The sequence below is a fragment of the Atractosteus spatula genome, chromosome 11 (genome assembly GCF_055471065.1).
Source record: "Atractosteus spatula isolate fAtrSpa1 chromosome 11, fAtrSpa1.hap1, whole genome shotgun sequence".
Lineage (NCBI taxonomy): Eukaryota > Metazoa > Chordata > Actinopteri > Semionotiformes > Lepisosteidae > Atractosteus > Atractosteus spatula.
Genome location: NC_142716.1, coordinates 44,808,621 through 44,830,808, shown reverse-complemented (window position 1 = coordinate 44,830,808; position 22,188 = coordinate 44,808,621). Strand labels below are relative to the sequence as shown.

Sequence of the window (22,188 nt, the reverse complement as noted above, 5' to 3'; positions counted from 1 at the left end):
TTATACCTCCTTTTATCACACAGTCAAAGGAGGTCCAACTATGATTGCATACAAGAGTATCCCAAATATAATGTCAATTGTTATTCAGGGAAAGTGTGGTTCTCTGTGCTGTTCTTTTTGCACTTGTCTTTAAGAGCTCTGAGATTCCTGGCGCATGCCTTCCTAAGATGAATTTCTTAGAATTCAGACCCTGTGCACTGAGCTCTTCATTCATTGTATTTGTCTGGGATCGCTCTAGAGAGGAATCCTTCAGACCAGCTGGACAACGTCTATACCTAATAACACTTACCAAATAATGCCCAGCATTGTAAATGAACTTTCTCAATAATTTATTATACATTAAGACCCTACCAGGTCTCCAACATTAACAAAGCTCATAAGACTATATTACTGTATAGAATATGCATTCTTGGGAAAAAATTAAAAGGTCCAAATTCTAGGAGCAAATACCTCTATTGGGTACTTGGTTTATTTCTTCTTTTACATGGGATATGTATTAAATAACTGTTCAAAAGGTTTAGTTTATTGGATTTTTTTGTCATCGAATCAAATGTATATAGAACTGCTGTAATAAAACGTCAAAGAATTAGCTGACTTAGACTTGTGCTAAAGTTTGACATTCTGCATTGTTCTATTATTTTCACTCAATGTTTTTCCTTCTTTATGCAAAAACAATTCAATATCAATGCTAGACTGAAATTTTACCTACTGTGTTTCAAGGTAACAATCATTATATCTCTGGATTTTATAGCAAAATAAGTAACTTCTAATCTTTGTAAGTTTATGACAAGGCACACTTGATAAGTCACATCACAGTGTGGTATGGCAACTGCAGTGCTGCTGACCGCAAAGCCCTACAGTGGGTGGTGAAAACTGCCCAGTCCATCACTGGGGTTACCCTCCCATCTATACAGGACATTTATGACAGACGGTGCTTGAGGAAAGCTCTAAGCATAATCAAAGACCCCACACACCCCAGCTACAGACTTTATGATCTGCTACCATCTGGAAAACTGTACCGGAGCATTCGGGCCTGGACTACCAGACTCAGAGACAGTTTTTACTCCCGCACTATCAAACTGTTAAATTCCCAACCTCTCTCACTCTCACCTCTCACCTATGATCTGAACCTCACAGTGCCTTCTTCCTTTCTTTCTTACCAAAAACCCAAACACACATTGAAAATCTACCTCTACCATACATGTCAAACGCTCACTCCCCATAATTTCTATCCCTTTATTTTATTCTGTTGATGCATATTTTTGCACATAACCTATTACCTTTTTGTTGTTTTGCACATTGCCTGTTGTTGTTTTTTGCACATTGCCTGTTGTTTTTTGCACATTGCCTGTTGTTGTTCTTTTGCACACTGCCTGTTGTCTCTGTCTTTCTTTTGCTACACAATTGTATTGTTGTTGTTGTTTTTTTTTCTCTTTGTACTACTTATGTCCGAGAGCTAGCTAAATAGCATTTCGTTATACCATATACCATGTATATGAGTGTAATGACAATAAACGTGAACTTGAACTTGATAAGTCAACTAGGCATTGGATATTTTGGTATATTTGATTGGCAAATGTAATGAATTAGCTTCTATAACACTTATATTAGTATCTCATGCATAGTTTACCTTGGGTTGTTATGGTCACCTATGTGAAGATTCCAATACAATGTAAGGAATACTAAATAAGATTGGTTTCTTTACAATCAAAGTTGTTCCAACAAGCAGACAACACTGCTGGAGGCTTTAAATATGTTGTTGATGCTTGTAACATGTATTGTAACTCCCGACTACTTCAAGGATATCCAAGATCCTTGCAGTGGTGCATGCTGAAGACATTTTAGTCTCCTTTCTCCACTTCAGGATGCCTACATATGTAGCCGAAGGTGCTATATACACCTGGATCAGGGCCCGTGTCCATGTGGCAGGGTGCATGCCAAGCGTCCCATACCTGAGCAGACAGCCCGTTCTTCTGGATCTTTTTGTAGATGAGGGCAGGACAGACAAAACAGATCAGACTCCCCATGGTGGCTCCAGTTAGACCCAGAATCGTCTCAACTGAAAAAGCAGATGTACAGCCAGGCAATTCCTTTAGTTCATTCAGGGTAAGCAGCTGAATCATTACTTTTTATCACAAGGGATATCATTTAAATTTATCCTCTGGATTGCCTGACTGAAGCAGAACTTCTGTGGAACATGAACGCTGGCACAGGACATAGCTGCCAGGAACAGATACACTTAATTAAATAAACTGCAGCTCTTAATCCTTTCCCCCCCCCCATTAGCCTAATTAAGCCCCGGACGTCTCTTGTGTTAGTAATAATTTAACCCAATGCTGAATGAAAAAGTGATGCCTGAAACACATACCTTTATTGCGGTTTGCAGTTATCGGTCACAAACACACTCAGGCAGAGTATTCCATAGCAATAAAGACTTGCTTGGTTTTTAAAAGGCACAAGACCAAACAAAATTACTTTAAAAGCACACTTTAACTCAAATACAGCAAATAAAATGTGAAGGAGAACATCTGCATGCTTTCAACTTGTACAGTATAGGCAACATGTTACTTTGTGTGATGTGAATTCAACACACCAACATAACTGGATTTAAAAACTAAGATGCTCACTGTAATGCAAATGAACAAATGGAACTGGAAATCACTTTGCAATAGCGAGAACATTATTTATTGAATACAGCATCCATTACAACTGTATCTTCCCAAAGGGTAACCCCATAAAGCAGCATTAAAGGCTCTGGGAACAAAAAAAAAGTTAAAATAGGCCAAATATATTTGCTAAAAGATCTAAGCAGGCAGCATCAAAAGAGCCTGAAAGGAGCAGTGAGCACGTGTACAACAGGATCCAAAAGAGCGGTCCCTGTATGCAGAGCCAGTGGAGATAGCACTAATTAGGGGCTGCAAGTTGAAAGACTTGGGTGTATCCTAGAAAAAAAAATGCATAAAACCTGAAAACAGATTCCTGCCATTTTGATTAATTTTATGAAAAGCAATGTACCAGCTTTAGGGCACAGCATATGGGTTTCCATTTTTACCTTCCTATAAACAGAAAAAAATGTTGCCCTTTGAAAAATATTTACAAGTAATAAAAGTAATAACTGCGATATTTAAGACTTACCGTTGGGGATGAGGATCCCACCCAGCATGGTACCGAAGACGATGCAAAGCGTGATGCCTTTAAACCGGAGAGGTGGCATGTACCCCCCTGCTGCAAAGGTGCCGTCTTTCTGCTGAGAAATAGGAGATGCCCTGGTGAGTGTGGTTCGCCATTACAATTCTAACCTCGCTCTGTCAGATGAGCTCTCTGGGCAGGAAAGGGGACGAAACCTCTGCGATGTGTGTCTACAGTCCCAGAAAAACTGTTCTTCGACAAGGAATCTTCTCTTAAAAAACAAAGATTCAGTCACAGAAGACAAATCCAAGAAGCTACGCTGAACTATATGTAGTATCACACTAAATTGAAAGTTCAGGTTTTGTCACTGTATGCATGACGTGTTGCCCACTCCTCTTACCTGCTGCTCAAAGAGCATGGTGTTGATGGCCTGTCGGCAGGGCAGAATCATCATAGGAAAGCCTACTGCCACCGACATCATGAAGCCCACACGGATCATCTCTGTCACCAGGTTGGAGGGGAAGTTCATCAGCACATTTCCTTCAATGTCTTCCGTGAAGCTCACATAGCCAAAGAAACCAACCTGAGGAATATACCAGCATTGCATGCTTACAGATCTTCTATTGCTCTCAAGGCTGTAAATCATCACAGAACAGGATGCTTTCAACATTAAACACACAGCAACAATCAACATACAGTACTTTCACTTCAGACTGTGAAATGTTCTAAAACAACCTAGCCCTCATGTTACCCCTCTGGCAGAAAAGCAAAAACACAGAGAGTGTTCCTGTCTGCTCTCCAGTTTGCAATACAGGATTAACAGGAGTATTATTTTTTAGTAAAAGAGAACAGAAATAGGGGTCCAATTTAAATCATGCTGTACACAACCTAGCTGTTATCCTTTCATCTCCACATTTCTCGGGAGCTGACAGAGCCAAGTCACCCAACATCATTCATTTCAATGAAGCTGATAGCAGTACGATAGCACTAAAGCTCTGAATTTAAAGGACACACTCCCATCCAATAATGCTGAAGGAGAAAGGATGCAAAAGATGCAAAGAAAATCAGGCATTTTGGTTCTGAGGTTTGGCACAGCACATCATCTTTACTACCTGCAGTAGCATTTTTAAAAGAAGTTGTAAAAGAAACTGGAAGAGCGCTAGGCACACTGTGATCTTTTCAGAATGCTGCTGTCATATGAAATTGCTCATAGCCAAATGGCCATAATGACAGCATTATAAGTTTGTCTCTATCAGATGTCAACAAGTTACTCACATTCTACCTAACTTGTCAAAATGAAGACTGATCAGAAAGTCACATGTTCCCTGACACCACAAATGCCATTGATATCTCCATTTTATATGTTCCTAATGCTGCTCGATTTTAAACAGCCTGAGACTCATACTCTTAGCTTTTATTTTGATAATTTCTCAATTATACATCCTATCTGCAGTCACAAGAAAAAGCAAAGTGTTCACAAAATATTTTGTTTAGGTCACTGCAGATCCTGCAATACATACACAAAGATATTATGTTATATAAATATATAACAAACATTTTCAGCTGTCCTTAAAGCCAAGACAGAACTGGTGCGAACTCCCATGAAAAGAAAACCTCTAACCCAAAGTCAAAAATGCATTACAATTCTGTTCATCCTTTTCTTTGTCAAAACCTTCTTTTGCTCAACTGCATTACCCTTAACCAGCAATTAAAACAAAAAAAACCCTGCTAAAACAGTTCCACCAGATACACCGCTCTGAACTTTTTAGAGAGGATTCATTTATCATCCCTCATATCTTGGCCCGGGCTGTAAAGGCAAAACAAGAGAAAAGCAGAGCTATCCTTGATGTTTCGTGGAAAATGTGCCGAGATCATCACAAGGTAGAAGACCTTGAGTGTTCAACAAAGCTCTTCGTTCTCCAGCTCCTACAACAGTGCTAATAAAGGAAGAAAGGAGAGCTGCATACAAAAGAGGAAATGCTGCAGCCGTGGGAGAGGTGACAAAACATATGAGCACTCATCAAAGCTGAGCTTAAATCCAATGCTCTTTACAGAAATCTGATTTTTATTAACAGCAACCAACTAGATTTTGAAGAACTGCTGAGGCTTAAACCCCAGAACTTGAGACTGCACATATCTCAGCTGCCTCATATGACGCCAAACTGATGCCTTCCTGGTGCTTATCACATACACAGTAGTGAGCAAAGAGATGATCACATGTAACTAAAGGTATCAAGATAGTCCACTAAACCACCGTATTGTCCATAAGTAAGAATACGGACCTCCAAGGGGGTTGACAGAAATTCCATTGCTACTCACTTAGTGGCAATGGAATGACCATGATTAAGAACAGGATTTAATTTTCACAATTAGATTTAATCAATCACATGTATTTCTGCAATGGTAAAAAAAAAAAAATCTGTGAGGGAAAAAAGTAAATTTCACAAGGAAATGACCTTCAGATGGAAATGCCGTGAATACATACCCAACTATGCAGAATACCTATTGTGACTGAAGTGAATGACAACCATGTGATTCCAAGGCAAGCTGCTATTCAGGTAGATTGAATAAAGAGTAAAACTCTTATGTTCTCACAGCCCTGATGCAGTGTCCTTCAGTAAATATACTTAACGTGGTGTATGGATCATACACTACATGATAAATTCAATGTGTGTTATGGAATTGCGGACAGCTCCAGAAATGTCTTTCCTAAACAGCAAAAAACCCTTGGATGATCTCATTACAGAAATGACCCATATAAAGACACACAAGAGACCACAGTTCTCCTGTATATTTTAACAAAAAGTATATTTTTCTGTGTGTATGCATGTAAGCATATTTTTAGATCTGACTAGAGACATTAGAAGTTCATTAGAAACTACAAGGCTAATTGATTTTTTTTAAACCCAGAAGGCAGTTTAAATGATTGTCCCTGTAGCCTATAATTAACCATCCTAGCATTTGGATGGGGAGGCTCTGTGGCCTAGAAGTTAAAGCTTATTATTATAAGTCAAATCCCTGATAGGCTCCATGAGCGCCAACTAGACTAATAATTCTGAACAGCAGTGTCCCCAGCCCCCTGAGCAGAGAATGTCAATGAACCAAAATCAGGGAAAAAAACGTCAACGTCAAGCTCCAGGATTGAATCATACAAGCACAAAGAGGCACGGCATGAATAAAAACCAACATGCCATCTTTGCAGCAAGCCATACAAACCATTTCTTTAAGGTGTGGTATGGCATGTACATCCTAGAAGACTTCCATTCTGTCATGCATACCAAAGACGTTTATTTCATGCAGCGTGTATCAGGATACACACGCATTTGGTGCTGCTTAGTACTTTGAACTTCTGCTTTTTCACATCTGCTGAAATAGGAAATCAAATTGAATTCAAAATTCTCTAAATTAATTCAAACTGGTCTGAAGCAATTTTAAGGAAGGGTGATTGCTGTCACTCCTAAAAAAGAATTAGAAAGAATGCCACGCTTGAAACTCAACGGAAATCACCAAATCTGTGGTTTTGATAAGCCACAGATTAAGGAATGTCTTTACACACTCACCGTGATGTAGAAAGTAGTGACCACATTGAGAGAAGATGTGAATATGGTGCTCATTCTTTTCACAGAGGGCTCATCCAGGCTGTCGTAGGTGGGCAGGACTTGCCTGGAAAGCAAGGAAGAGAACTGCAGTCTCAGCAAGGTGTTAAACAAGCCATGACATGGGTTCGTTAGAACATCAAAAAGTTGAATCTCAAGAAAAGTGGAGCCCGAACCAGCTACTGGACGTACAAATAAAACCACCCAAATAGACAGACATTGAAGGCGGCATCGAACAGCATCAGGTTAAATGTATGATCCAAAAAAGAAATGAAACAGGAAACAAAGATTTGAAAGAAATAATAAAACTCCTAATGAACAGAGAGAATAAAGCCTTTTAGCAACACAGTCCAACTTATCTTTTGGAAACAAAAAGCGACAAAAATCACTGTCATCACAGCACACTATAAAAGTGCTAGCCAACGCACATTAAAAGGGGAATTTACAGCTGCAATATATTAAAGCAGAGTGCGAGTCAAGTTTTAGAACCTTATAAAGTTTCTTGGCGGTATTAGGTTTGAAAAAAGGGGTCATACTTGTTTTTCTCCAGTATCTTGTCTCTAAATGTTAATTCTGTTTGGAGATGTTTGGTCATTGCTTCTTTCAGCACTAGAACAGCAAGCAAAGACTGAGCAAATAACACAGATTCCCATATCAATCAATTCTATAGCAGTCTGGAGCCTCAGTGTTTAACCAGTACAATTTCTTAATTGACCAGCTTAGTTTTTTAGCTCTGTTTTCCCTTATGGTTTTGTTTGCTATGACTCCAATGCATCCAACAAGTCAAACAGTTCAGTTTAAGGCAGCACAGTTCAGCAAAGGACATCACTACTTGATACTGCTGAAACCTGCACTAGTAGGCACAAGGGTTTTTGATCCAGTACAGCTCAGAAGAGCAAGGGATGTACATTTTGTCTGAAATTTCACATTAAGGTTTGCATGAAAAAAAGCATGCAACTAAGGTACACAAGATGCCACCTGGCAGCTTGTTTATCTCAGCTTGTTTCTATGAATCAGTATCCAGTTGTCCATGGTGTAAACTCTACAGTTTTAAATAAAATCAGCTAGGATCAGGCCCTACATAATGATTATTTGATTGCTTGGGGACAAGAACGAAAAATAAACATTAAATTATGGCATAAGCCATTACTCACTACAAGATAATGTTTTTCTCTTCATATTCATGGACCAGGAAACCCAATTCTAATATGAGTTTGCAAAAGTCATCTGCACTGTGCAGGCCAAAGAGCTGAGACAGTCCCTTAAAGGGCACTGCAAAACCCAGGTTTAACAGTCTGTGCCAGTGTGAAACCGATGGTTTCTGTCAGGATTTGGACTCACTCAGCATAAATCATATTGCATAATGCCTTTTCTCCTTTATTGCATTAATGGAAGACATCTCTCCAAGACAACTTTTCACAAGCTAGGGCGCCAATGATGATGACAGCAGATAAGATTTAACAATAAACACATGCAGACACAGAATAATGGATATCTTATGAGATGATTCGAGGATGCGAGAGCATGAATTCCTTTTTCCCCCCGTTTAAAAGCTTCTACTAAGGGCTAGGCATGCTGACAAAAAAAAAGATCAGTCAGAAATGGCAGACACTTTCCTCCCTGGACTGGCTGTGAGGCAGTGGGGGCCAACTCTGGTCCTCAAGGGATGTTGTCCTGCAGGTTTTATAGGTCTCTTTCACTCTCCAATTTCTCAAGACCCAGGAAAGCTTAAATGTGTCCAATCAAGGAAAGAATGAGTTCAATTAGGTAATTAAGGGCTCAGGAGGAAGGAAAACTAGAAGCCTTCTGGCCCTCAGGGACTGGAGCTGTGCACCACCTCCCCCCCCCCATATGTAAGAGAATCAACAGAAGTGAGAGAGGGGTGTTTAAGGATTTTCAAGAAAATTGAATTTGTATTTTAAATTCATTACAAAACCACTGGAAGACAAGTTTAATCAGATCTTATCATTTTCACAGTTTCATTTAAATGAGTTTGAGCAGAGGCCGAACCAGCTAACCCTAGACCAGCGATCCCGAGTCCTGCAGAACCAAACCCCTGCAGGCTGATGAGGTGTATGAAAAAACTCAAAAATTAAAATGTAGAGGATCAGAAAGCAATTAAGAATGCGTAATCAATCATAATATTGGTTCAATCAAAGAAACAAGAGTCCTGCTGGAATGATAACCAATCGATTCTGGGACACAAGGACCAGAATTGGAAAACCCTGGACTGTGGTAATCGAAGGCAGTTCAGTCAGTTGATTCAAATAAATCATGAGGCATTCAAATGAAAAAAAGACACCATGGCTCTCTAAATTTTTAGTGAAAATCTCTCCTCCAGGACCAAAAGGGATCACTGCTGCAGGTCTCCAGAAAAGATGAGTTTTTTCCCCAAACTGTAATGAAACTGGTCTCACTGGCCCCTTCCCATTGGCCTGCAGAGCCAGTGCCACGCTGTGATCTCCACCCTTCCAATCCCTTAATCCCCGGCTCGCCTTCACCCGCTGCCTTCCCCTGGAAGAGATTCAGCCAGCTCCAATCCTCAACGACTTCAAGATCATCCCATTTACATTCCAAGTCAGTTCCTACGTGACTTTAGATAACTTCCGTATTGTGCCCTATTGATGAAAACCCTGCAAGGCACCTTACATGTGGCCCTTCAGAAAGAATTAAGACACCCCTGCCCAAGAACGCCCTAAGATCCGCTTTCCTTATTTCAGACACCATTGGCATGCAGTTCTTCAGTACTAGCTCAACCCTCTTCGCAGATTTACAAGCAAGAGGGTTTATTATTCCAAAGCCATTTTCTTTTTTGAAGACTATGCACAGGTACCTTTGGATGGGTTTCTTGACGCACATGCAGATGAGATTCTACTGGCTAGATGTATTCATGCACATGCTCCCTTGATATGTTTTCATGCATTCATTTTTCATTCACCCATTTGAGTGACTGGCATCCCACAGCAAAACCATGGATGAAAGGACACAAGCGATCATTTCCTTTAAAACCAGCAGGTCAATCCTTATATCCATCTCGACAAACGTAGCATCCCCACTGAATGTACAGCATGATAAAGGTATGGGAAGGGACAGAAAAAAAGGTGAAGTTAAAAAGCCTTCAGTCCACGTACTGACAGACTTCACTAAAAGCTACTTATTCCCTTGGCATCAGTCCCTTAGGGAGACCAGTGTTCCTCCCTCAGCTAAGAACTACTCATGTGAAACACGCCATTCCTTTAAAACACAAACTGTTACTAATGTAAACTGGAAAAAAGAAACTATTTTAGTCAATGTTACTAGTCTCCATCTCTAGATAGGAAAAGACTAATAGACCTGGAAGGCCTACAAAGAGACAGGGGATTAAGAAAATCGTGGCATATGACAGTTCTGGCTTAGTCAGATTTGGACGCGATTTCTGGCTTGACGAAAAACTGTGTAACTCAGCTTTTCAAAGTGAGCCAAAAAACAAAAAGCACATGGATGACAGAGGGAGATTTCGCGGTCAGATTAGGAAGGAAAAAAAAACATTATATACGGTATAACGTACACACCAGAAGTGGTTGCAAATAACTTTTTGCTTCCAATCCAAAAAGTGCTACACATTCATGGGAACCAGAGTGCAGAACCTTGCAGGAAGATTGTGCCTCAAAGCCACTGGTCACCGTTAGTTTTCATTCACCATAAATAAAACTTTCAGCCCCCAGAACAACTATAAGACTATAAGACTCCTTCTCCTGATAAGCCTTTACATCCTGATCACAACAATTGAGTCAGGAGTGGCATTCGAGCGCACTGGTTGGAGCAGCCGGCACTGAAAAACGTGCCCGGAAAGCAGAGGGATTTAAAGGGGTGAAGAACCGGCTTTTCCATGGCGGAGTACAGCTAGCTTCCCCATCCCAAGTCCACAGAGGAAGGAGAGACGAGGGAGTACTTACGACTGACAGGCGAAAGCCATGCCACAGATAGGGATGCAGCGAAAGACGCCGTCCCAGCGCACGTAACTGACCAGCTTCAGCCATTGCCCACTGAAGAGGCCATGTTTGAAGGAGGACAGCACCATCTGCGTTTGAGGGAGAGCAAGGAAGATTACAGGTCGTCCAGATCAATCAACCAGGCGCCTCTCTCGCCAAGGAGTCGGGGGCAGAGGAGAAAGGAAAGACCAGGAAATGCCATGCTAAAATAAAACTGGTGTGCCCACCCATGACTTTAACGCACCAATGGTTTTCACCCTTTTTAAATTTAAAAGGCATGTTGCACTGAAACTAATTTCTTCTCAATGCAACAATAGTTCACTCTAGAGAAAAAGACCTCTTAGCTGACTGGGCACATTTTTCTCCATCTACTGATCATTTTATGACAGAAATTATCAGAAAATTTTTGTTGATTCTTAAGAAATCAGTTTGGACCCCCTACACATCAACACTCCGCAAGTACGTGAAGCCTGAAAGTGGCAGTGAAATACAAGTGTCAGAGTGCAACACATCCAGAGGGCTAAAGAAAGTTTGACAGGAAGCAATGCAATTTAGATTAGAGATCGTTTTTTTTTTGAGAAAGTCAGATCATTTAAAAAACATTTTTTTAAATCAAAATCCAGTCACCAATTTTGCAATTAACATGGCATTTGCTGTAGGTACCACCTCCCCAAAACACACAACCCCACTCTCCCCCACCCCCCAGCTCCACATGCCCAGAAATCAGGTACAGTCTCCAGGAACATGGGGTGGAAGGTGAATGGTGGGGGGGCAGGGGGGCGGAGGAGGGAGAATGCCATGCCATGTTCTGAGCCACCCCCCATGAAGATTAATCAACAGGATGTGATTTTTTTTTGTTTCGCAATTTACTTACGGATGGCAGCAGAAGGTAGTCGCAATAATTGGCAGGCATTGAACGACCCCTGAGACACGCCACAGGTGCACTTTCTCCACCCATGACCCACTGATAATCCCGTAACGCAGTGAAGACAACACTATCTAGAAGCAGCGTAAGAAGGGAGCAAAGGGGAAACACATCATGGACAGCGTTAGTGGCGAAGTCAGATCCGCAGGTGTGACGTGGCCCAGCTGACAAGCGATTTAGCCACACCTTGTCGCCAACATTTTGTTAACAGGCGACATTTCCTTATTTCTAGGCTTTGTTTAGGTGGCTTTTCGTTTGCTCAATTCTGTGTTTTGTTTGCTCTCTAACTTCAAACAGAGTGACACGGTGTTAAATGTGTGGCAGTTGGTATCGGGAGCAGACTTCAGTATGAGGGTCTGAAAGACTGGGACTGGTTGTTCCTCTCTCTCTTCTATTTAGCATCAGGTTGTTCAGCTTTTTTGCCACCATCTGAAAAACAGCTTTCCAATCCTTGCTAAGAGAATTGAAACTGAAATCCTCCCATTCAATGTCCATAAACTACGTATGGATGCTGCTCATGGCTATTTTAGGATTTTACTCTGGACAGCTATGAGAGCAGCAGATTTGCCATTATCTCTGGTACTGAAGTCTGCACGCCCAGGAGCCCATGAACCGCCTGTTCATAGTAGCAGAAGTCCACTTCTGCTTGCCAGCGTGCCTAAGGGCAAAGTTAAGCTTGGGACCCAACTCACTGATACTTTCTGTCATCAGCAACATTGGAACAGCTGATCAAAGACCCCTCGACACAGGCAATGGTGCTGCCCAGGCAATGTTCCACTTTACTCCAGTTTGCGACCGGTAATGTCTTCAACTGCTACAAACTGCACCCCAGTGACCGCAAGCTATAAACTAATACAGTGCGATTAATAAACTAGAGCAGTTCACATTTCTTAGCAGAGTGAGGCCAAAAAACATGGCTGGTACAAAATGCAAGCAGCAGACTAATCATAGGTTTTGCACACAAGAAAACATGAAGCAAATTCTATATCTCTATAAATCTTATGCATTTGTTCTATAACATTTATGGACTGCATACTGCAATTTAGCAGTATTAGTTTTTAGTGAAATGCTCTCACATACACTCCAGGACTGTGGAGGAGACACATGAGCAAATCCCCCTCCTTGCTTGGCCTGAACTGTCAAGGTCTCAGACATCAATCTGTGGCAAATGGAAAGCTGTACTCTCCCCTCCAGGGAACATGCACAGACAGAGGCCTCCAATGCCACCTGTACTAGCTTACTGCTCCAATGTCAGTCTGTGTCCCTGTCACTGTCACTCTGCCAGGATGAACCAGTCCAGAGGAAATGTGTGGGGACTGTGACCTGCATTTTAATCCACTATGGGCCTGAGCTACTTAGTGAAGAGAGTTGCTTTTTCTCTCCCATTCAGACTCATTAACATCTGATCTAGAACCAGTAGTAAATTCTCAAAAGTGGTTTCACATTAACCTTTAGTTCCTATTCATGTACTTTCAATTTAGATGTTGATGCCTAAGAGCACATTTTCTCATTCTCTCGCATGAAGAAAATTCAGTCTGTGAGAAAGACTGAATGACAACGAATGCTGCCTACTGTTAAAGGGAAATTCTGAATTTTTTAAAATGATCAATTTTTTATCACTCCTGTGAACAGGATTCAGCTGATAACTTTTCAAATGATGGGCTTTCTTTATCCAAATTTAAGGCTTAAGCCTTTTCTAAATGAGCTTAAAACTACTGTCCAAAGAGCGAAGGCATCTAAATTTAATCAAAGCTTAAACAAGCAGCCTCTTGAAGGGGAACTGAAACATTTTTCCAGGTGGATATGGCATTCAAACTGGGTCCATAAATGACTTTCAGAAGCGGTTTGGTATCTTTACCAATTCTTTCTTAATGCTCATGTGCACCACCACTGATCCTTCCATAAGTCCCGTGATGTCAGTGGGTGGGAGATAGTGTTCCCACATGCTTGCCAACTCAGTTATGAACAATACAGATGAACTAAGTCGGCTCATTTTCATTATGTGGAAGACTATAATGCAACAAATATATATATACAGTAATTCTCTCCTTATTTTTCTTCCCTGTACAGATTGTATGCCTGAGTGTTACTTTTATGCGTCTTTTTTTCCTTAGGCCTTTCTACTTTTCTCTATGTGCACATATCAAGCACTTCTTTTGTGACCACAAGGATGAATGTTCCGAGCAGAAAATGTCTATGACAACAAGCCTTGAGAAACTTTTGCAATTGTTGTAAGCTAATATTCACTTTGCTGCCATTTTCTGGTCTTAAAGCTATGACTGTTACTGTAATTGACAGCAGCATTACCGACTTGTCAGGCATCAGATGTTAAGAAAGGCTGGGCCTGGTCAGTACTGTACAGGGGTGGGGTTGACATCAAACCAGCTGGAGCACGAGTAGATGTCGCCCATCCATCTGGGTCAGAATTTCCAAACCCATGATTCAGTACAGTGACAGGGCACTGGGCTGTAGGACATACCATCCTTTAAGTTAAACCAAGTCAACCAACTTACTTAGCTACCTGGTGCAGTGCCATGGGATAAGGACATTAACCCTTCTGTCCTGACCAAATTGCACTTTGGGCTTGCAGTCTAGCCTTTCTAAAGCTTCCCCTTAGTTCAAATGGTAAAGAATTTCTCGCTCCTGCACCTGAACTGCTGTGTTGTGGGACTAGAGGCACAAAATGGTTGCAATACATCTTTAAGGAGGGTGCTTCACTTCAGTGGTAGATGTGGGTCCCATCCCATACGTAAAACAATTTAAGATCCTTTGGGATAAAAGTGCTACACAAATCCAATAAATTATTAATAATTAAACCTTGTTTGTTATAGAAGATCATAATCGGTAATTATGTTTACAGAACAATGCAGTACTGAGGTAGATTAGCTTTTGACAACTTTACATGCCCAATATATGACATTGTAATTCTATTCTAGGAAAAGTCCTGGTGGCCACCAGTGATGTCTTATGCTTACTGATAAGTTTAATAACATTTCAGTTCCCCTTTAAAGACTAAAAGCTGTCTGGGGGATATAAGTGGACTAGTGCAATTTTACTCTAGAGCTGTAAAGCCCGGGAACCAGCTGTGTATTTCAGGAAAGCAATACTCACCACAAACATGAAAAGGGTATAGAATATGAGAGCCATGGCAGAAAAGGACTGAATGGAAGACATCATGTTCCTCTGAAGGCTGAGTGGCAGCACGATGAAGATGGAGACGACGATTAGCAGAAACACACGGAAACTCCCTGTCACCTGAAACACACAGCAATTGATTAGCACTGGGCATCAATAAACCCCACTCCATCTTACAGAACCATCACCTATACACCCAACCCTGCACAGCCCCAACCCCCTACACCCCAGTCAGCTACAGACACCACACCCATCCCTGCACAGCCCTAACCCCCTACACCCCAGTCAGCTACAGACACCACACCCATCCCTGCACAGCCCTAACCCCCTACACCCCAGTCAGCTACAGACACCACACCCATCCCTGCACAGCCCTAACCCCCTACACCCCAGTCAGCTACAGACACCACAACAGCCCACAGCCTTCTCCTTATGCCACAGGACACGCACAGGGCAGGTTAGATAGTTGACATTCAAAGATCTTAGTCTTGCGCAACAGACTGACATTTACTTCAGAGACATGCTAGCAGGTGGCATGCAAGTTTAAGGCAATGACTTACTTGCTTTAAAGTTAATGGTATAGACCTGTGCATCAATAAAACAGATATACAATCCCTCCCCCACTCTAAACATTAGTCTCATCTAGCAACAGACAAATTGCAGAGGGATTAAAAAAGGCTGTAACTCTGGTCCCTTTTCAGTGAAGTCTAATGTGATCACACGCTGGGCACTGACAGGAAAATTGTCATGAAGCATTAGTTAATTAAATGCAAATTATTACTCATCATGCTGCTCAGTCAAGCTTTAAAGGTATAATCCTAATAATACATATAACTTGTTTATATGCTGTCCAAAATGCAACTGAATTAAACCAAAACAAAGGCCCAAAGTAAAAAAGAGCATGTTGAGGCACAAAGTAGTTCCCGGCTGGCATTGATAACTTTTCATCAAAGGCTTTAATGTGCATAAACAGAACATGAGAAAGACATCACACAGCTCTCCTCCTTATTTTAACATTCAAACACTGTTTGACATTATCAAATACACCTCAGTGCTTCTCAAACATTCATGGTTGCATGACCCAGTCAATACATTCATTTCATAACCTACTGGTTCTGCCACCTATATTCCAGTCAGTCTGAAGTGGGTGTGATTGTTTTAAGAGTAATAACACAGGTAAAGCAAGTTCAGCCAAGCTTTGTAATAAAATGCACTTTAACAACAGTGGCGTCTCAACATTTTTTAAGTTGGCACCATCATAAAGCAGTCAGGAAAAGGGCGTTCTTAAAATCAATGGACTCCACAGATTAGAATACAATTAAAATCAATGTGCACATCTGTGTCTTCTTGGTGTGTACCAATTCAACAAAACCCAAACAGCTCCTTAAGGGTTTACTAATGACACAGACAGGAGAACCAGAAGGTCAGAACCTTACTGGAGCAATCTGGCCCAGTCAGATATGTACACTGAACACAGGGAGACAGGATGAAAGCTAACTGGATTATTCCTGGAAGCAATAAAATAAAATGACTATTACATTCAATATACAAAGAAAGTTCTAACCCTTGATTTCAGAAATTTACGAAAATAGACTAGCTGTGCACTCCTATGAAACAGCACCCACCTGGAGACCCAGCAACTGGGCAAAGAAATTGGACCCCAAATCAGCAATGACGACATAGAAGGCTATGCAGGTCCCCAACATGAGTCCAATCATACTGCTCGACAAAGACAAAACAATTAGTTTTCCATACAATATTCAGGTTAGTCTAAAATAATAACATTAACCTTGACTAGTTAAAACCTACAGGAGCTCTAGTTTCAAACACAACATGAAGGGATCACTGATGTGAAGGAAAATCCTCACCTTGTTTCCACTAAGGCTTTTCCTGCTTTTCCATATGCATGGAAAGCTGCAAAAATATGAAATTGAAATACGGTCAAGATTATGCACAACTTCAACAATCGGACTTCTATCATGCTTAATTATGCTGCCTGTATTTTACATCTCACTGCATGTAAAAATGATGTGATCTTGGAAGCCAAATACAAAGTATCAGCAGAGGGGTGCAGCTGAGCTAAAAAAATGTTTTTATTTTCCCCAAGAGCCATCAGGCTTCCTTTCTATTTTACCTGTTGTAATCAGTTATTTACAGAACCATTGAACCACTAGATATTTATTAGAAAGAATGAACCAAATCAATTGGTAAAGCTGACTGGTAAGTGGTTATTCGTTGAGCTGGGTGAACTTGTTTCCGAGTCAACCTGTTCTAGGAGATTTACATTAAACAGATCCGCGTGTGTCCGAGAACGAGACAGTGAAGAGTGAGGGCAGTGACGGGGGGGCCTGCTGGCCCTTACCCAGCCCGGCGTAGGTCCGGCGCTTGGTGCTGCTGGCAGAGTGAACCAGGAACATGCAGGACTGGTGGGTCATCCAGGAGCAGAAGAACAGGAGCAAGGTCCCTAAAATAATCCCACACTGCAGCAAGACCAACAGAAACAGAGAGGATCAGCAATGCCCCCCCCACAGAATCTCACCCAGTGCTCAAGGCTGACATTTCTGTCCTCTCCTTTTCACAGGTAGGACTCATTTCCTTTAAGGCAGGGCCGTACATAATACAACCAGTCACAGAGACAAACTTTTTAAAAGTCCAGATTCCCTCGCACGTAAAGTAACATTGTGGACAACACGGAGCAAGCATATTTTAAGTTAAGGTTTCAAAACAATGACGTTCTATTTCATGTTCTGTTGGAAAAAAAAACTATTTCTACGGCAGTGAAACTTCAGCCAACACTAAACACGCATAACACCTGCGAACATGGAGAGATTTCAAACTTTCACTTGAATTTGACTGAATTTCCCTATAACTTTGTGCTCAAAATAACAGCCATGCAAATCGCTTCCATCCGCTACAAGCTCTGCTTTCCTTTGACATGAATCTCTGTGAAGCACAACACTCAGTTATACAGCGTCGAACAGGTCATTTTAAATTTACTTACCTGCTTGAAGCAAAAAGGCATCGTCAGCACACTGACTCCCACGATGCTGTTTACAACGTTCATTATCAGACCGCAATTGGAAGCGGCCATGGTTGTCTTTTCAATATATTAAAATGTGATGTCGCTTAATTAAATGTAAAGATTTGTCCACAACCACCTGCAATTCAAAACCGGCCAAAATGTCCGGAGCTTGTTTTCCGTCTGTTTCACTGTAGTTTGTGACGTGGCGTTGTGGGAAAATTGTTATGTCTCCCCCCCCCCCAGAACGATTTCAATGAAGTTTACGTCCTTGGGCTAAACTAAAAAACACTCCGCGCGGAAATATCGATCCCGGGCTCGTATTAACAGCTTTTCCTTTAATAACAAACATATTCAGCTCTTTTTCTTTAAACGGAAATTGGCTCGAAACGCAGTCCACCTCCCAAAACTCCAGCCTATGTCACCATCGGTGCGGGTCTAAAAGTGGCTAAAAGCCTCTAATCGAAGAGTTGCAACACCGACCAGGAGGAATCAAGTTGCAAGATAAATATAATTTCTGTATTCCCCCCCCCCCTGTTTATTACAGACTGTTTCGCTTCCGAATTTTCTAGTTCTTTATTTCCTGCCTGCGTTACCAGGAAGTACCTGGCAAACAACGAAACGCGTCGTGGGCACAAGAAAGGGCCATAGAGTCGCCAAGCAGGAGCGCTCTCTGCTGCTCCTAGCGGCGCGGAGGAGTTCGGATCCCCTCACGCCTGCGCAACATGCCTGAGCTCCGGCCAGATAAAAAAAAAAATGGTGCCACCACTGCTGTTTGGGCTACTTTGGCCAGTCCTGCTGGGCACTAGTAGATTCATTCCAGCCTGGAACAGACAAGAATGAAAGCTGGAAAATACATTTCGAAAAGTGAATCGTGTACCCAGCAGAGATTTGTAATCCATCCATCCCATTTTCTAACCGCATCTTCCACTTCAGAGTCGCGGGGGATGCCGGAGTCTATCCCAGCCAGCAACGGGCACAAGGTACAATGCGCTCTGCACAGGATGCCAGTCCCCCCCCCCCCCAGGGCACACACTCACACCAGGGCCAGTTCTCCCAGAAGCCAGATTACCAACCAGTATGTCTTTGGATTGTGAGAGGAACCAGACCACCCAGAGGAAGCCCATGTGAACATGAACATACAAACTCCACACAGACAGCACCCTAGAAATTGAACCCAAGCCCCCAGTACTGCAAGGCAGCAGTGCTAACCACTGTGCCACCATGCTGTGTGTGATCCGTATTGCTTCGTATGTACAGTGTGCACACAGCACAGCTCCAGTGTTCAAGTGCAAGCTGTGTAGTACCTCCCCAGCATGGGATACGCATCACCAGGGACAGAATGAAAACTTTTCATCCACCTCTTTTCAGGATCACCTTCTGGATCTGGTGCAGGACTTTGGCCACGCGTTCTCCTCCGGCAGAGGATCTCCAGGGGGATATAAAAAAAACCAGTATGAAAAATGGGAAGGCAATCCTACCAGCAGATCCAAACTCCATGCGTGTTACTATCGTGGGTGCAAAAAGACAAAAATATAACAGGGGCCACAAAAGGGAGCTGTGAGTCATTCAATTTAACATCCCCGATTAATTTAATAGGAATTAATGTGTACATAGGCTTTTACAAGAGAGATCAGAGCAATTACTCGGTTTTTAATGAGTCTTGGGGCTTGTGGTCCCAGACTCTTGGTAACTGGATTGGAAGTGAAAGTCTTTTGCTTTTAAAGTATGTGTTTAAAGTGTGTGATGTAATGCTATATATTTGTATGTCACTGGCAGGGGGTATCATTCACACTGCATTGCCAAGGCTCTTACTTGAGTCAAAGGCAGCCCTCAGCACAATAACCCCTTGAGAAATTACCTCACCAAGAACCCCATTCCTTCTGCCCTTCCCTTCTCTGACTGCTTTATCCAGCACAGGGTCGCTGGGGAGCCGGAGCCTATCCCAGCAAGCAACAGACATGAGGCAGGACACACGCTGGACTGGACGCCTGTCCATCGCAGGGCACACACAGACACAGTCACACATCATCACACCAGGGCCAGTCACTTAACCTTCCAGCATGTGTTTGGACTATGGGTCTGATAGTCTGATAAGCAGCAAAACCCCACACAAACTCAGGTAGAACCCACAAACTCCACACAGGCCGCGCATTCCCAAGGTCATGACACTAAACCTCTCTAATTCCAATGACTCGTTAACTAGGACTTGTCTTCCAGACTCACGAGTCATTTCATACTGACAGCCACCTAAGCCCTGCCTTGTGCGCAGTTTCTTTAACACAGCCTTCCCCCACACCAGACCCTTACTGCTGCAGCTGAGCTTTCCCCAGCAAACACACAGATACACGGCCCCGCTGGCCAGCTCAAGATCACCCAGAGAACACCCACTGTTTTTCTCCACCTGGCTCGTGTATTGCTTCTCCTGCAGAACCTGCCCTGACATTCACACAAGAAGAAGTCTGCCCGGCCGTTTCAGGGGATGTCAGAGCAGTGGCGATCAAGGATCTGTCTCTTCTGGCTATTATTACACTCACGTCCTCCCTCTCACTGAGATTCAAGGACTCCTATTCCAGAAAGACACCAGAAGCCCAGATTACCCTTAAATTATACCCACACACTCCCCCAGCCTTCAATGTCTGACTAAGTTCTGTTTAAATCTCTCCATTCACTGTCTTACAGCATTTGACTCTCACACTTCCCCTGGGATTCATCTCCCAGGTTTCCAGCTCTTTGGACCGCCTTCCTCACCTCCCATTCCCATTCTCACATTCTCTTTCTTATGTCCTCCTTATCCACCCCATTGTCCAGATCCCCGCTCACTCCCCACACACACCTGAAGAAATCTCCACAAACAAAACATCGTGTTTTTCCACTTTTTACTTGTCCGAGTGATGCAACACGTGTACAGTTCATATAAATAAGTGGACACGCAGGTCATACACCTATACAAAGATTGCTGTTTGTAATTAGAGCATGCAGGTGGATGAACTACAGGTGGAAGCTATCGCTTTGGGTAAAGTGTTCAATCTTCTTCATGTCGCATATCCTGAATGAAGACAGGAGCGGAAACGTCCGACGTCTGCCTCAGTCTTCACCACTGGCGCTCGGTGAGCCAAAGCAACAGGCACAGACAGTGAATGACAGTCTGGAAGAAGGAAAGGCGAGGATCAGTCCAGCGTTTCCGGTGTTCCTGTGTGTGTCCTCTTTGAAACGAGCCAAGACGTGCGAGGCAGTGTCTCCAAGCTGGACACGGACAGTTATTATACAGGCAGCACAGGCTGTAACAGGGGGATGCTGCTGTCCAGGGAGCCTGAAGCAGAACGTGTTTCCAGGCCCGTTCTTGCTGAATTTCTTCTGAGACAGAGCTCCCCAGCGGTGTGGTGAGACTGTTCTGGCAGGGAAGGGAAGGAACCTCACTGGAAACAGCTGAAAGGAGGGTATCTGGTGCTGTGAGAGCAGCACGGCGGCTCTGGCGTGTTGATGTCAGGGAGGAAGCAGGGGCCCAGCCAGTGCAGGAGCTCTCTGAGAGGCACTGCAGGGAGGGCGAGGATGTCCTCTAGCCTGAGGGGCCCTGCGGTTAATCCGGGAGCTAGGGGAGGATGGGGGGGGGGGGAGGGGAGGCTCGGGGGACTGGGGAGGGAACCAAAGGGCAGATCTCAGAGCCGGTCGGGAAGAAAAGAACCGTCACAAGCAGGGATATTCCGGCTGGGGTGAAATTGCACTCAGGCGCAGGGCGACCTTTTGAACTGCAGGCGACCCTTGGTCAGTGCAGGGGTCAGCAGGGAACAAAACAGCACTGTGAACCGGGAAGGGTCAAGCATGTGGGAGCTGAAAGGGACTTTGTGAACGCAGGCATGCACAAAATTCCCATCAGCAGCCCCTCACTCAAGGCCAATAGAGCAGGCCAGGCAGTGAGAATGGGCCAGGGGGAGGGCTCTGGAGGACATGGCATGACTAGATTGTGTGTGCTGTTCAAAAAAAAAATGCTGCTTCAGTAATCACATTTAATTACATTTTATCCAACCCACAGTATGGCTTCCTTATTGAATGTCTGCCTCTGAAAAGAGAAGGCTCCACTTGTCCAGCAAGACATTACCTACCTTTGTCCAGTGCAAGGCTTCTCTGCAGTCTTTTTAACCTCATTCTCCTTATCGTTATCTGAATGACGGACCTAAACTAAGTGCAATTATGTAACTAATCAGCGAAGCACACAGCGCTTGTCCAACCGGTAAGATAAAATGATCACATTCTACGTGGAGGAACATAGGCTGAGAGCAAACATTTTGACCAGCATGATTCATCTTGTTTGTGTGGATGAAACCAAAGTGGTATTTTTAAAAATCTATGCTTATTGAAGGGGATCTTACGTAGGTCTAAAAGAAACAGCCTGCCTAGCTGAAAAGTTAACAA

The 22,188-nt window shown here is 42.9% G+C and overlaps 1 protein-coding gene across 4 annotated transcripts in view; it reads right to left on the bottom strand.

The window, feature by feature from the left end:
- The window catches only part of slc38a10 (solute carrier family 38 member 10), a 35,494-nt gene extending 17,111 nt beyond the window's left edge, over positions 1-18,383 (bottom strand). For 2 of the 4 annotated variants that reach the window (XM_088926840.1, XM_088926842.1), the window contains exons 1-10: positions 17,758-18,383; positions 17,119-17,236; positions 16,625-16,670; positions 16,382-16,475; positions 14,733-14,876; positions 10,661-10,785; positions 6,690-6,792; positions 3,530-3,712; positions 3,136-3,247; positions 1,953-2,059 (exon numbers count right to left, since the gene is read on the bottom strand). In XM_088926840.1, coding sequence (XP_088782966.1) covers positions 1,953-2,059; positions 3,136-3,247; positions 3,530-3,712; positions 6,690-6,792; positions 10,661-10,785; positions 14,733-14,876; positions 16,382-16,475; positions 16,625-16,670; positions 17,119-17,236; positions 17,758-17,847 — 1,122 coding nt within the window. In that variant the 5' untranslated portion in view covers positions 17,848-18,383. Of the gene's footprint in view, positions 1-1,952; positions 2,060-3,135; positions 3,248-3,529; positions 3,713-6,689; positions 6,793-10,660; positions 10,786-11,570; positions 11,696-14,732; positions 14,877-16,381; positions 16,476-16,624; positions 16,671-17,118; positions 17,237-17,757 lie in introns of all 4 variants that reach the window. The other 2 variants (XM_088926841.1, XM_088926843.1) reach the window with 2 other exon arrangements.
- Positions 18,384-22,188: the final 3,805 nt, after the last annotated feature.